This window comes from Narcine bancroftii, chromosome 10 (assembly GCF_036971445.1).
Source record: "Narcine bancroftii isolate sNarBan1 chromosome 10, sNarBan1.hap1, whole genome shotgun sequence".
In the NCBI taxonomy this organism is placed as follows: Eukaryota; Metazoa; Chordata; class Chondrichthyes; order Torpediniformes; family Narcinidae; genus Narcine; species Narcine bancroftii.
The window spans coordinates 3,762,895-3,777,055 of record NC_091478.1 but is presented as its reverse complement, the minus strand read 5'-3'; the positions used below and the strand labels follow the sequence as shown (position 1 = coordinate 3,777,055).

Below are 14,161 nucleotides of genomic sequence, written 5' to 3'. Positions count from 1 at the left end.
AATACTTTTTTCTCCTATCAAAGCTCTCCACATAAAACTGTGGAAACACAACAACACTCACTATTTACACATAAAATTTTTCAGTCCATGATTTCCCTCCCACCCTGTATGAAAGATCCTGAAGCTAGAGAAACAAATGAAATTTTCCTATTGTACGATAAAGCAATCCTACACTATTTTACAATTTTTAAATCTAATAAAATGATTGTAAATTAAACTGATTTTATGCCAACTGTCTATGTTTGATTACTAAGGACCATTCCATGTAAAGATTCTCACGTCCTAAAGCAAGACATTAACAAAGCACATAAAAACTAAATAAGAAATACAGATTTAACTTGTTTTAGACATTCAACATCCTATTAAATTGATGACATAATGTGCCATTATATGGTTGCATAGAGAATACCTACCATTCCATTCTTAAGAGAACCAACCTCTCTATTTTCCAGTGCTTTTTTGTTTTTTTTTAGTACATGAAGTAAATTCACTAGGCAATGTGTTTTGTTGAGTTGTAGTTCACTGGATATTCCATGGATGAGTTTCTTTCCCCTCCCCCCACCCACCCACAAATGCTGTTGAAAGCTGGTTAGCTTATTAGCCCAGTGAAGCAGCCTGAGAAACATTAAGACAGATGGAACGAGCAGTCTGACCACTTAGTCCTAGCCACTGCTTGTTGAGGAACACACTGAACTACACATGTGTAGGTTTCCACTTTCATCTTCAGCAATTGCTTCTGGCTTTTCCTCAGTCTTTGATATGGATTTTGTTGATTCCTCTGGCCTCTTTTTCAACCTATGCATAGTTTTAAAATGTGGGAGATAATGGAAATATTTACCATAGTCAGTCTGGAACACAATATTTTGCTACTGATGTTGGAATGGTAAAATGTCAATCTTGTGTAGCATTACAAGTATGAGATGCAGTTTGATCAATTAACAACAGTGATTTAAAAAAAATCAATAACATCAACAACCTAAAAATGCTGAGTGACCCATGAAAGAATAAGCTTTGTCCTGTTTAACTTCTGTAGCCATTTTTGTTTCCAAGGTTGAGTCAAAATAGATAGAATTCCTTTTGCCCTAAATTACTGTTAGTTCCCTTTGTTTTTTTAAATATTTTAATTGCTTTTCTATGGCTGGCTCATTTATAGACAACCAGGCTGGCCACAAAATCTTATCTGCTGAAAGATTTCTCAGAGGCCATTCTGTTCTGGCCTGGAAACCTGGAGAGTTTTTAGTTACGCAATTAAACTATAAAATGAGTTTCTGTATTCTATTTGACTAACAAGAAAAAATATCTGAATAAATTTTGTCACAGAAAATTAGTAATTTTATGAATCTACTAGAATTATGTAATTTGCTTGTATGTTACTTGGAAGTTTAGCATCATGTCAGTGCAACAAAGGGAAGCATAAACTCTGTTTTAATGGCATTGCTAATGGTTGCAGATTACTTCCTCTATCTGGAGGGATATGAAAATGTCTGATCTAGGCAATTTTGCTAAGTGGTAACACTGCGCTTCAATAGATATTTTGTTGTGAAAAAATACAAGTAAAAAATCAAGTTTATTAATTATAACTAATCTAACATGAGTACTTTGTGTAGCTTAAACATTTCAAATACATTCAGTAATAAAATTAACCCATCTTAAATCCCAATAAATCAAACTCATCCACTCCCTCTGCCAAAATACTTAAAACATCAGAAATATCTTTAACTAAAGAATAGTCAACTACAAATATTCAGATGATCCCTTGTGATGTTCAAATGGGATTGAATTTGATGGTTATAAAGGTGACATTTTACTATTGGCCCAATGTGCTCGATATATTCTCGTGAATAAAAAGTAAGGAGCATAATTTTTTTTTAATTCAAAGATTATCAGGACATTTCAAGACAATTTAAAGTAAATGAAATATTTTTGAAGTGTATATACTATAAGAAATTTCACAGACAACAATAATTTTCCACAAAGAGCAATGAGATAACATTCAGTGATATTTACTGGACTATAACTAATCTGAGAACATCTACACCTCGTCCGTTAAGAAACAGTGACTGGTTGCTGTATATTTCAAGCTACAATGACTTGCAATGACCTAAGTAGTTCCTGTTTAATAAAGTTGTGTTAACAACGAACTCCAAACAATTGCTTCTTGATATTTTAAACAAAATTACATCACGATAAATTCCTCAACAGAGAAGTCTCTTGCCCCAGAAAAAGCTGTAACTTTACTAATTTAAATAATATTTTCTTAATTTAAAAAAAATTGTTTTATTAATCTAGGTTTATTTAAGCAGATGTTGAGAAGATATATGAACCATGAGCAGAGTGTTTCAATTAGACTTTATGTAAAGCAGTACTTCAGTTCCTCATGATGAATTGGGTTTTAATTTGGTTCGAATGTTGCCTTTCTTCAGACATCATTTAAAATTTAGCTCTAGTATTCGGAATCAACAATTTAATTCAAGCCACAGAATGAAGAAAGAGATCATCTTTACTATTACATTAGAACAATAAATAAGATTAGAGGGACATTTTAACATTATTTTGGTAATATATTAAAATTAACTACTTAAGTAAACTTTTTGGAAACACCAACTTTAAGTTTGATTGAGTCAAAGGAGAAAGTAATCTACGGCTGTGCAGATATAATGAGTGGCATGTACGAACACTTCAAATTTGCAACAATTCCTGGATAATTTTATTGAAATACTTTTCCATGGGGTCAATTCAGTTCTTTATAAAGTGGAATCAATACAATGAAATCTCCTATACATTATCGAGTGCCTTCATCAGTCATTATTGCACAAGGCAATCATTCTGCTGTAAAACTAATCCTGCACTTTCAGTAGCCTTGATTTCAAGGTAACTCTGGCAAGAGGGAAGGTGTTGTTGAGATACTGCCTGTTATTTCCAATCAGGTCTGTCACAGCCAGGCAAAAATGATCTCCAACATGGGCTGTGTTAGGCACCTATCGTCTCTCAGCCAACCTGTACTGTAATAATCTTTGTATGTTACTGAAGCTTTGAGGTACCCAAGTAGGTTAAGATCAAGGCTTTACATAATGTGTATGTAAGATTTTAACTGCAGACATCTGAAAAAAAAGCCTGAGATTTGAGAAATGAATGTTTGGAGTTTCTTAATGTCATTACATTTATCCTGCAATATAAAGAACTTAAATTTACCAGAGCAAATAGTTGCATCAATTGTGATTCAAGCTAATGTGCTCCCAACTTCTGAATGGATCAATAACCAAAATTACTTTCCATGTGAAAAGTTGGTGAAGCTTCTGAAATCATTTGTCATTTTTAAATGTCTTTCAAGTGTATGTATGTAAAGCCTTGTATATCTTAAATTGTTTGTGATTTTTTTGGACATTTTATGAAAAAATTCTGGTATGGAGAGAGAAAGGAGCTGACAACGAGAAGACCTGCTGCAATTATTAAACTAGTGATGAAAGGTTCATTATTCCTTCAGCAGATGGGATTTCAAGTTTTTTTTTAAATTATTTGGTCTGTGAATGGAGAATAGATGGTCAGGGAGCATCTGTGAAATAAATTATATGGAAAACTAAAACCTCCTCAATTTTGGATAATAACTATGGGTGAATATTATCAACGTAGCATAAATCCCTTAATTTTCAATCTTGTTTGGTTTCACCTAATTTTCTTCCGGCATGATGCAAACAGCACATTAAGCTGTTTGATGTATACCAAATGGTCTAAAATGGAAAGTGATGTATCTGGGATAAATTTACAATCAATTAAATAAAGGGCCAGTTCAATTGATAAGTGAAACACAGTCCCTAAAATCCAAAAAGGAAGATTTACCGTTCAGAATCTTCTCACTTGAATTGGATAGCGAAAGACTTTGATATCATAACAGGTAAATAGACTGCTCCAAGATATAGAGTGTATTCATTTTATAAGTACAGTACACCCAAGTAACTGGGTGTATTAAATAAATACAAAACCAAGATTGTCCAGGTGAAACACAACATGAGCACCTAGAGAGGGAAAGCGTAAGATGAGCCACTTACAAGACCATTTCCTTAACCCGAAACACTGACACAAGGGCAGGTTCTCTCTTCCAAGTATGGAAAGAATGTCTCAAACTGCACAGACTTGCTGACCAAAGGCAGTCACAGCAGCCCTTTGTGAGTCAGGAAGAATCTGGGATGAAACAAGGATCAATTCCCATCAAAGGAAGAGATCTTCATAAACCCACCATCTACACGATCTCTGCTGACACACTTTTGAAGGCATACTTGCTGGGTACATGACTACGTGGTATGGGAGCTGCTCTGCTCAAGATCAGAAGAGTTTGAGAAGATAGTGAATGCAGCTCACAAACTTCCCTCCTCTCCATGGACTCTATCTACATCTCCTGCTGTCCAGGAAATGTAGCCAACATCACGCACCAGACACGCTCTCTTCTCCCATCAGAAACATACACCAACAGAGAAAACATACACCTACAGGCTTAGACAGTTTCTTCCCGACAGCTATCAAGCCCCTAAATGAATCCCAACAGTGCTGTCATGCTGTGCTTGCTGGGAGATAATTGATCTTTCTTTTCCTGGCAATCCTACACACCAGCCATTCTCAACCTTTGTTTGGCTATTAAACCTTTGAGAGCTCTCCTCAAAGTTTATGGGCCCCCTTCCTTGTGAAGCAGTCAAGTTTAGTTGGTTTCGTCCATACCTCTCCTACCTACTACATAACAAACAAAAAATATTTTGATTTCAGATTGTGGTCCCCCTTTGAGAATGGCTGCTATACATGGTAAATTGTGCTCTAGATACAGCTGTGTGATTGTGAGTGGCTGTCTGCTGGCAGAAGAACCTCTCTCAACCATACTGGGTGCAATATGACAATAAACTCAATCTTAAATATGACTCCAAAATAGCACTTGTGTCTGAAACGAACCAGGAAGGAAGTTGGACACAAAGCTAATGTAATGCTTTTGTTAATTGCTGCTATGCTTACATAAACACAAGGACATACAAATTTAGTTTTAGCATCAAAATTAGTTTCTCTTGATCTTTATTTTATTACTATTAAATGATCAGAATTAAACTGTAATATATTCCAAGATGTACCAAAATAACCAAAATGGTTATTCAGAGTTTCATTCTACCTTAGCATTTCAAGGGTAGTACCTCTTTCCAGATTGCATAGGGATATCTTGTTCAGCTTATTCAAAACATATGCAGGAGTAAATTAGAAGTAGCAAAGACTGACAAACAGAAAGATCGTTGGTCTTTTTCCAAAGATTAAGCCCGGTCATTACCATTTTCTAAAAGGAAGACAGCTCCCAGTCCAAACTGTTGGTTTTGATCTTGGTAAAACCTTGCACTGATTTTTCTCCCTAGGCATTTAAAAATATTTATAGTGAAATAAATCGGAAGGTGGATTCACACAAAGAATATTGCTGATATTAAAGATCCAGTTTCAATTTATAAAAAAAACCTCTCGGGGTTAGTTTGATCAACATTTTGGCGATGTTTCAACACAAGATGAAAAATAAACCAAATTTGTTTCACACCATGAAGAGAAGGGGCTGTACCACTGATACCTTATATTTCTAGTGACCAGGGGCCATACCAACACCATTGGTGACTTGATTTTTGATCTGTCAGTAATGCTGAGATATCTTACACCTGATGCTCAATTTTATTTCTTTTAGCCACCAATGGCAGAACAGAATGGTGAAGCAATTCCATCTTTCATTTGACTGTCCTCTTTGTGAATATAAGCACGGGCCTAGTTTGGGAGAGTTTTAGCCCCTACCAGAATAGATAAGTCACCCAAAATTCTTTTTACCATGAGAATAACAAAGACTCCCTAGTACCGGTCTCCAAGCACATTGTGAAAGCGAGGCAAGGTGAAAACCACGTAAAGTAAAATTCACTTTGTGACTAATTCTAGATTTGTTCAAATTTCTTCAACACCTTCAGAATGCGCCTAAATTAAATGACTACAACAATCCCGAAAACCCAATTTGGCACATTTAACCCTGGTGGACAGAACAATTACTTACATTTATACAAGCCCCTGTAATATGATAAACATCACAAAATTTATCATAGAAACATTATAAGACAAAGCAAATCACTGGCTTTTATCTGATTCATCGGATGTGAACTCAATTCATCTATTATAAATTAAATCACACTCCATTATTAAAGCCTGTTCTTGTCCTTACAAATGTGTCAAATTGAAAAGAAGTCCCATTTAAATAAAATCTTAATGTTTTACAAAGTAAACGTCTTCTCTGTGGTATTAAATAAAATTGCAAATTGGGTGGGCGTTTTGATGATAGTTCAGACTACTGCCATTTTCTCATGATTCAACTGATAATACTAGGGATAGAACACAGAATCTGTGGAGAAACTCAGCAGGTCAAACAGTGTTCTTTATGTAGCAAAGGCAGAGACACAGAACCAACGTTTCGAGCTTGAGCCTTCATCAAAGTATGAGAAAATGCCGGTGAGCGTCAGAATAAAAGAGTGGGGGGGGGGTGGTGTGGAAAGGCAGGGCTGTATAGGTGAAAGAACTGGAAGGACAGGAAATGGGGGCGGGGAAGAAAAGGCAGCAGGTTTAATGGGAAACAATGAAGTCAATGTTCATGCCATCTGGCTGGAGGGTGCCCCGACGGAAAATAAGGTGCTGTTCCTCCAATCTACCGGTGGTCAGGGTATGACAGGATATAAGGCCACGGACAGGCGGGTGAGTGCGGGAGTGAAGTGGTTGGCCACTGAATATACTATGTAATTTAATGATTAATGACAAAATGCTCTTACCATACTTACTTTTCTCTGTTGAAGATCATGAACTCTTGTCTCACTACTTCCAGACACTCCTGCAAATACTCATTATCCTTCCAAAGAAAGAAAAATAACAATTACTAGAAACCTTACAAATTGCATAGGCCAAAAGAATTCTAAAGGTGTGCAGCCCTTCTACACAGTGGCCCAGACCATTCTCATATATATATTAATGTGTCTATCTCCAAGCAATAAGTGCAGGCAAAAATACTCAGTTGCAACAATCACAATTGCAAGCATGTTATCTACCACCCACATTCTGTTATCTAATTCTAGATTTGTACAAATCCCCTCAGCACCTTAGTTCCACAGACAGATTTTTTATCATTATATTTAATGCAATATTCATCAATACGCATGTCTTAGCGCAAGTTAGTGGATAATATAATGAAAGTGTCAGTCAGCATCACTGGGCCATTTAATTGCACCTTCCCCCACCACATGCTGACTTACTGACTGTGAGCTATCCTTGCTGTTGTCTCTCGACTTGTTTTTCGCCAGCCTTTTCTTCTTCTTGTGCAGTGGCCTGGATTCTAAAATCATCTCTTCCAATTCAAACGTGGGGTCACAGTGCAGCCGACCTTTCTGTTTAAATGGCAGAATGTTATTGATTGTGTCCAAATCACTTCCCAAACCATTTAGATTAGTACCTCCCCCTCCCCATTCTTTAGAACACACTTTAGAAACGCTAATCTCCCATGCAAGAAGATTAGCATCATACCGGATATATTTTAATGACTTAATTCTAATACCAGAGTTTCAAGTTTTCTTGCCGTTTCCTTTGCTTACGTTTGGAATGAAGCCAGGATCCATCTTCTTCTGGTAGACAGAATCCCAGCTGACTTCAGCCAAGTAAGAGCAACTCTGAATATCCGAAAGGCTAGAGAGCCGATGTTCCGGCTTGACAGTAAGCAACTGGAAGCAATCATAGCACGTGTCCTTTAGGATTTATTAACACCATGCACTTGCAAATTAATAATTTTTCATGAACAAATCATGAGTCTCAAGACCTGTTTTTTACCTTTATTACATTACCTTCTCCAAAATAACAAAATCTGATGCTATGGTAACAGTCTGGACCCACCACAGGATTTACACGCTACAAAATAAATGGAATCTGCATTTGAAACATGCCTCTGGTCCTCAGCCAACATTCAGTATAATTGAAGGAAGGGAATAATAGATGCAGTTGTTCCTTTAGAGCTTATAGCTATAATAGAATTTGTACACCAATGGAGTATAAAAACTGAAAGCAATAACCAAGATTATTGCCTGATAACTATGAAACAGGCTTACTGCAAAGCTACTGACTAAAAATATTGGACCGAGGAGGTCACAAAAATAAAACATCAGATATGAGATTAATTTCCAAGTTATATTAATGCTCCTCCTGAAGCCTCTTTCTTCAAATATTATAACAATGACTGCTAAAAGCAATTTGACTTGTGGAGAATGCAATGCCCTGTGACAGCATGATAATATTTTAGCACCTACTTTTATAATGGTTGCAAAATTTATGACCCTATCTGAAACGGGCGCCCCATCAACCTGGCCTTGCCGCTGCCTTCAGGCAGAAGGCACAGATCTCAGACGTCTAGATTCAAGAACAGTTTCTTTCTAAAAAGCTACTACCAGGGTCTAAAATCTCTCCATATCATCTGAACCATAACATTACTACAAGACTACAAAAGATCTGTACCAGTGTCAGAACATCCTTCCACCACCCCCCCCCCCCCCCCCCCACCATTAACTGTGAAGACGTTGTTTATTTTCTTTTCTCATGCTTTTACATTTACTACCTTTTTTCTCTCTCTTTCTGGCAGCTGAATTATACTCAGATTGTGAAGTTGTGCTTTGTATTAACTGGGCGGCTGAAGCAGCAACTTTCATTACATTAGTGTACTTTGCACTAATAAATTTGACAAACTTTCATTCATTCAACCTGACGAACGGATCTGCGAGAGGAACACGACGGTTCGCTTCGCAGGCAGAGCAGCACCACTCTTGTAGTCATTTAAATTTGATTTTTATTTTTAATTTAGACTTACAGCGCAGTAACAAGCCATTTCGATCCATGCGCCCAATTACACCCAATTAACCTACAATCCCTGGTATGTTTTGAAGGGTGGGAGGAAACTGGAGTCCCTGGGGGACCCATGCAGACACGGGGAGAATGAATAAACTCCTTACAGACAGTGCGGGATACAAACTCTGGTCCTAATCATTGGTGCGGTAAGTGCTACACAAACCGCTATGCTAATCATGTCATCCTGGTGTAAAAGGAGAACAAAGTTTGCCTATGCAGCATTGAATGCCTGTTGACCCATGATTCCAAATTATTTTGGAGGAGGAGAAATCCAAGCCAATATGTAATGAGCAAATATATGAAATGGGAAAGCAAGCTTGAATATTAGTTGGACATGTCTAGCCTCAAAACCATATAGGGGCTTCATTCAGGTACCTTGGCATTCAGTGTGGGCAAACATGTCTCTCCATCCATCGCAATCTCTGACCCTCTGAATTGCAGTTGTTGTCTCCCTGTTCACCTACAGTGAAGGATCCATCTTTGAACTGAGACCATAGTCGATGTTGAGTTCAGGATTACACAAGGGAAAAACATTGAAATGGTTTCCCATTGCTTTCTTCAGTTGCATTGTCCGTACTGGATGGGAAACCCTGGCCATTGATCAGCAGATTCATCTGTCCATCGTTTTTAGTTTTACAACCATAAATTCCACTCTGTAGAATCTGCTTGTAAAAACCATCCACAATCCATGGTTTCACGTGACCATGATTGTGAGGCTAAACAGGTACCACACCTTGCCCAAGGGAGGCCCATCGGCTATTGGCGGAAGGAGCTCCTTTTGCTGAGCTGTGACACGGACACATCGGGGGTTACCCAGTGCAAACTACAACAAATTAATAATGCAATTAGCGCAACACTTTAAAAAAATCTTTAGCAATTAATATTTTAAACATCACTAATTGTTTATGTAACACGGAATTTAACGATCTTTTGTTTTACATGGTGAGGCCTTTGTTCGTTCTTCATTTTGCCAGTGTGTGCTTTTTCTCACTTTGGTTCATGTTAGTTTTCACGTTCCCCAGTTATCCCTCCGTGGTGGATAAAAGCCATTGGTATGAGACAGCACCTCTAAAATTATGCCCAGCACCTTCTGGGAGAAGCAGCAGTGGAAAGTGGCCAAAAGTCTGTTTTAAAATTCTGAACAGCTAAATGATTTGCAGAGTGTGGTTCAAAATGCATGGAGTCAGATCACACACTATTTGGCTCACTCCTTGTGCTATTTCCACACCTGGACTTGCTCTTTGTGGCCAAAAGTCCTTCAGGTCTCACTGCTGGAGCCATTCCAGGAAATGAAAGCCTGTGACAGACAGCTGAGCCTCAGCTAGTGCAGTGGGCTGCCCAATGGCTTTTTGACAACTTCCAACTGATGGTGCAAATGGTGTGAAATATTAAATAATAAAAACATTAACATTATTAATGGAGCTCTGCTACATTTGCCAGCTATCCCTGGCACATAATTGAGAAGCCAGATGCAAATTATGTCCTTGCACACTGCAGTGTTAAAATCAGAGAAGAGATGGTGGTCCAATCAGGCGCTGACCTCCAACTCATCTCTGACTTCCATTCTCAAATGCACTAGGCCACAAGTTGGAGACGCAGCATAGCAAGAGCCACTTCAGGGACAGTTTTCTACCAAACAAGCCATTACCAAAAGGTAAATACATGACTGTCCATCAGAATTGTTCATACCCCCTTCAAGCATGTGCGCAGACAAAGATCTGATCTTTATTGAGAATGATTTTCACCTTTGATAAAAGATTAAAGCTCTTTTTGAGAACTCATCCCTTCAATGTTCTTGCTTCAGTGAGAATCGCAATATCATTTTTGGTCAACAGTGTTCCACTTCGAGCATTTTCAGTTTTTGTTGGTCATTGCCCATTATTTGAAGAGAGAATTTGTCACGTCTGTATTTATTTGTGCAAATTAGGTTTTACAGCGGTTTATTTCAGGTCACATTAGTCTTATTGAAGTAGAATCATCCAATTTTGTCGTCACAAAAGCAATTTCATTTTGAGAAAGGAAAACCTAAGGATCATTACGGGGGTTTCCCCCAAGAAAGGTCCCCGTGAGTGCACAGTTTTATATTATTCATCCTTAAATTAGTTTTAGACAGTATCAAATATGTAAAGCAGCAGAATAACATAGCTATAATCTTGAGTTGCTATATTTCCAAAAAATTCCCTCCCCACTTCTCTATGAAATAAGATGCTGCATACATACAGGATATTTTATTCAATATTAACAGCTTGAATGTAAGCCTGCATCCTTCCCACACTACCAGTGTATCACAGGCAAGCAGCAAAAGATTTACTGCCCTATCGTTGGAGTAAAGATCATCGATAATTTTCACCACCATCATTCCAGAAATGTCAAAGGATCTTTCATCCATGAGGCTACATCCCTGTCAACTCGTGCCTTTATAAAAGATATGTAAATAGGCCAGTGATTGTAGGGTGAGGAGATAAGTAGTGACCCAAATGATGAAACAGCCTTTTGCAGAATGGTCTGTCGCATTGTTTCTTTTACTTGCAAGACCTGACTTATAGTTATTTTACTCCCAAGCCTTCATTTGACCTTACTGCCTTGAAGTCCTGCTGCTGAGAAATTAGGTCTTAATTGGACAAGATAAGCAGGAATTGGTGTAGAGATCAACAAGGTGCACAAAAGTGCTGGAGAAACTGCAGGTCACTCAGCATTCATGGCAAGCAAAGGGCAGTCGACATTTCAGACCGAGCACTTCATTGGAAATTTCCTTTTGATGCCTGCAGAAAATTCTGGCTTGAAATGGCCAATATCTTTGGGTGAAGCTGAGAAAGTTTTTTCCCCCCTTAATTATAGTGATAAAAATCTCATGTCACAATGGGAACCACAAATGTATATGGTTTTTAAAAGAGTATTTAGAATTCCCAGAAAACCTATGCACTTCAGCCAACAATGACAATATTTAGCGGTAAAATGCATTTTTCTCTGACACTGTCACAGAGAATTCAATGAGACCATTCTGCAAAAGGCTGTTTCATCATCAGCGTTATTTCTTATCTCTTCGGTCTGGGACTTATTGACAGATTTGGAAGGCTAAATCTGTCTGAATGATTCTCCAGGAGGGAAATGCCTTCAGATCCAACACCAGGTCTGACCTGGCACATAAGTCAAAGTCACAAAGATTTCAATGGCAACTGCAAGAGGATGGTTGGTCTCCCTGAGAGCAAACGTGACGACGTTGGCTACATGAGACCAAACCAATATTGCAGTAGGTTCCTGAAGTCAGAATTAAGCCCTTTACTTGCACTAACCATTTATTTGTTACAATTTAATATTACAAACTGTCTACCATAAATTTGAAGCATAGGTCAAGTTCTTGCCATTTCCCTAACTAGGAAGATTTCATTAGTTTCACAATTTTCCTCTCTTCCATTCTTCCTGTCTCTGTTAAAATGGTGCAAGCTAAGAGAGATTCCTCATGCTGGGGAAAATGCTACAGGCATACACTTTGCCACTGGACTTTCAAGGTCTGCATGCAGCAAGAAGTTAAAAAAAAGGATAGAGGGATTTTGAATCTTATTTGCATGGCACTTAACCTTCTGTTATTCTCAATGTTGTTCAGAGTTGACACAGGAAGACTTCTCCAGTCATACAAAAGAGTGGAATCAAATTGACCCAAAATATCTTCAGGGAAGAGAAAAGGCCCTGGAAGGACTGCAGAATATACAAGGCTAGGCTCATTAGTCCTTCTCAAGAGAGGCAGTGGAGTGGAATGGGGAAAGGAGCAAGAACAATAGGGAGAGGTGGATTGGCAGCGGGGGCATCAGGGAGAGCCGGGGGGGAATGTGTTGGGGAAGGCAGACATTGGGGGCATCGGGGAGGCGGAGGGTGGTGGATGTTGGGGGTGTCGGAGGGAGGGTGGGTGCAAGGGGACGTGAGAGGAGTGTCAGGCTTTGAGAGAGGTGCATCAGTGAGAGGCGGGGAGGGAGTGAGAGTGGATGCAGGAGGAGGCATTAAGGAGAGGGGAGGGAATGAGAGTGATGGGTAGGGAGAGGCAGAGATGAGGGGGTGGGGAGAAAAAGATAATCATTCACCTTTTAGAGTGGTTAAAGACCATTTTACCTATCTTGGGGTTAAAAATCACTAAAACATCTAAAGATCTATCTAAATTTAACTTGCTTCTTTTGATAGATTATGTGAAACAATCTCTTTCCAAATAGTCTCCATTGGCTTTAAGATGATAATCTTATACCTAAATTTTTGTAATTATTTCAAGCAGTCCCAGTTTTTATTCCAAAATTCTTTTTTGATAATATTGACTCAAAACAATCTACTTATATTTGGAATAAAAAGAATGCCAGATTTACTTCTGCAAATGGGATTTACTCAAAGAAAGATGGTGGTCTGGCCTTACCTAATCTTGAACTCTATTATTGGGCAGGTTAACATCCGATATATTATTTTCTGGATCTACTATTCTGATTAATTTCAACCCCCTTATTGGGTAGATTTGGAATTGAATTCTGTGCAGAGGGATTCAGCCTCTCTACTGCGAGCAGCTCTTCCTTTTACTAATCTTTCTAAGATTAGCAGACATACCTTCAACCCAATACAAAACATATATTATGGATTTCGTTTCAATTTTGGAAGTTCTTTGACTTGAACATTTTTATTTGACCTAGGACCATTTCTCTTAATTATCTTTGTTAACTGTCTATAATTGATTAAGCCTTCTCTTTTTGGAAAGTTAAAGGAATCAGTTTTTATTATAGATTGTAGTTTAATGTCTTTTGAACAATTATCTAATAAATATAATATGCCCAAGTCAAATCTTTTTAGATACTTCCAAATTAGGCATTTTCTGAATACATGATTGCCTAACTTTCGTACCAAACGGATTTAGTTGATTATTTTTTTTTCATTTGAACCCTTCTCATAAGTGTTATAGGTAACATTTTTAATGTTATTAAGATTGCAATCAAATTCTAATGGCAAAATTAGACCCAACCCCGACTACTTTACAAAGGGAACTATTGATACATTTTCCATCGTCTTATTTAGTAAAATGTGGCTTCAGTGTTGTTAGTGATTTGCTACAAGCTAAAAGAAACCAACTGGAAATGCCAAAACTTGGAGATTTAAGGTCGAAACCAACAAAATTAGTCCCTTGAATCAAAAAATAATCTGCAGCCAACGTCAGGGGCAAAGATCCCACTGAAGTAACGACAACTGTTGAATGTGTGTCTGAGATGGTTGA

At 37.9% G+C, this 14,161-nt stretch overlaps 1 protein-coding gene across 10 annotated transcripts in view; it reads right to left on the bottom strand.

Moving 5' to 3' along the window:
* Window positions 1-572: 572 nt before the first annotated feature.
* LOC138744086 (serine/threonine-protein kinase 32C) overlaps window positions 573-14,161 on the bottom strand; it is a 207,999-nt gene continuing 194,410 nt past the window's right edge. For 8 of the 10 annotated variants that reach the window (XM_069899608.1, XM_069899614.1, XM_069899616.1 and 5 more), the window contains 5 exons: window positions 7,626-7,751; window positions 7,290-7,421; window positions 6,822-6,889; window positions 5,300-5,377; window positions 573-795 (listed from right to left, as the gene is read on the bottom strand). In XM_069899608.1, the coding sequence (XP_069755709.1) occupies window positions 663-795; window positions 5,300-5,377; window positions 6,822-6,889; window positions 7,290-7,421; window positions 7,626-7,751 (537 nt within the window). In that variant the 3' untranslated portion in view covers window positions 573-662. Of the gene's footprint in view, window positions 796-5,288; window positions 5,378-6,812; window positions 6,890-7,289; window positions 7,422-7,625; window positions 7,752-14,161 lie in introns of those variants that run through there. The other 2 variants (XM_069899607.1, XM_069899611.1) reach the window with 2 other exon arrangements.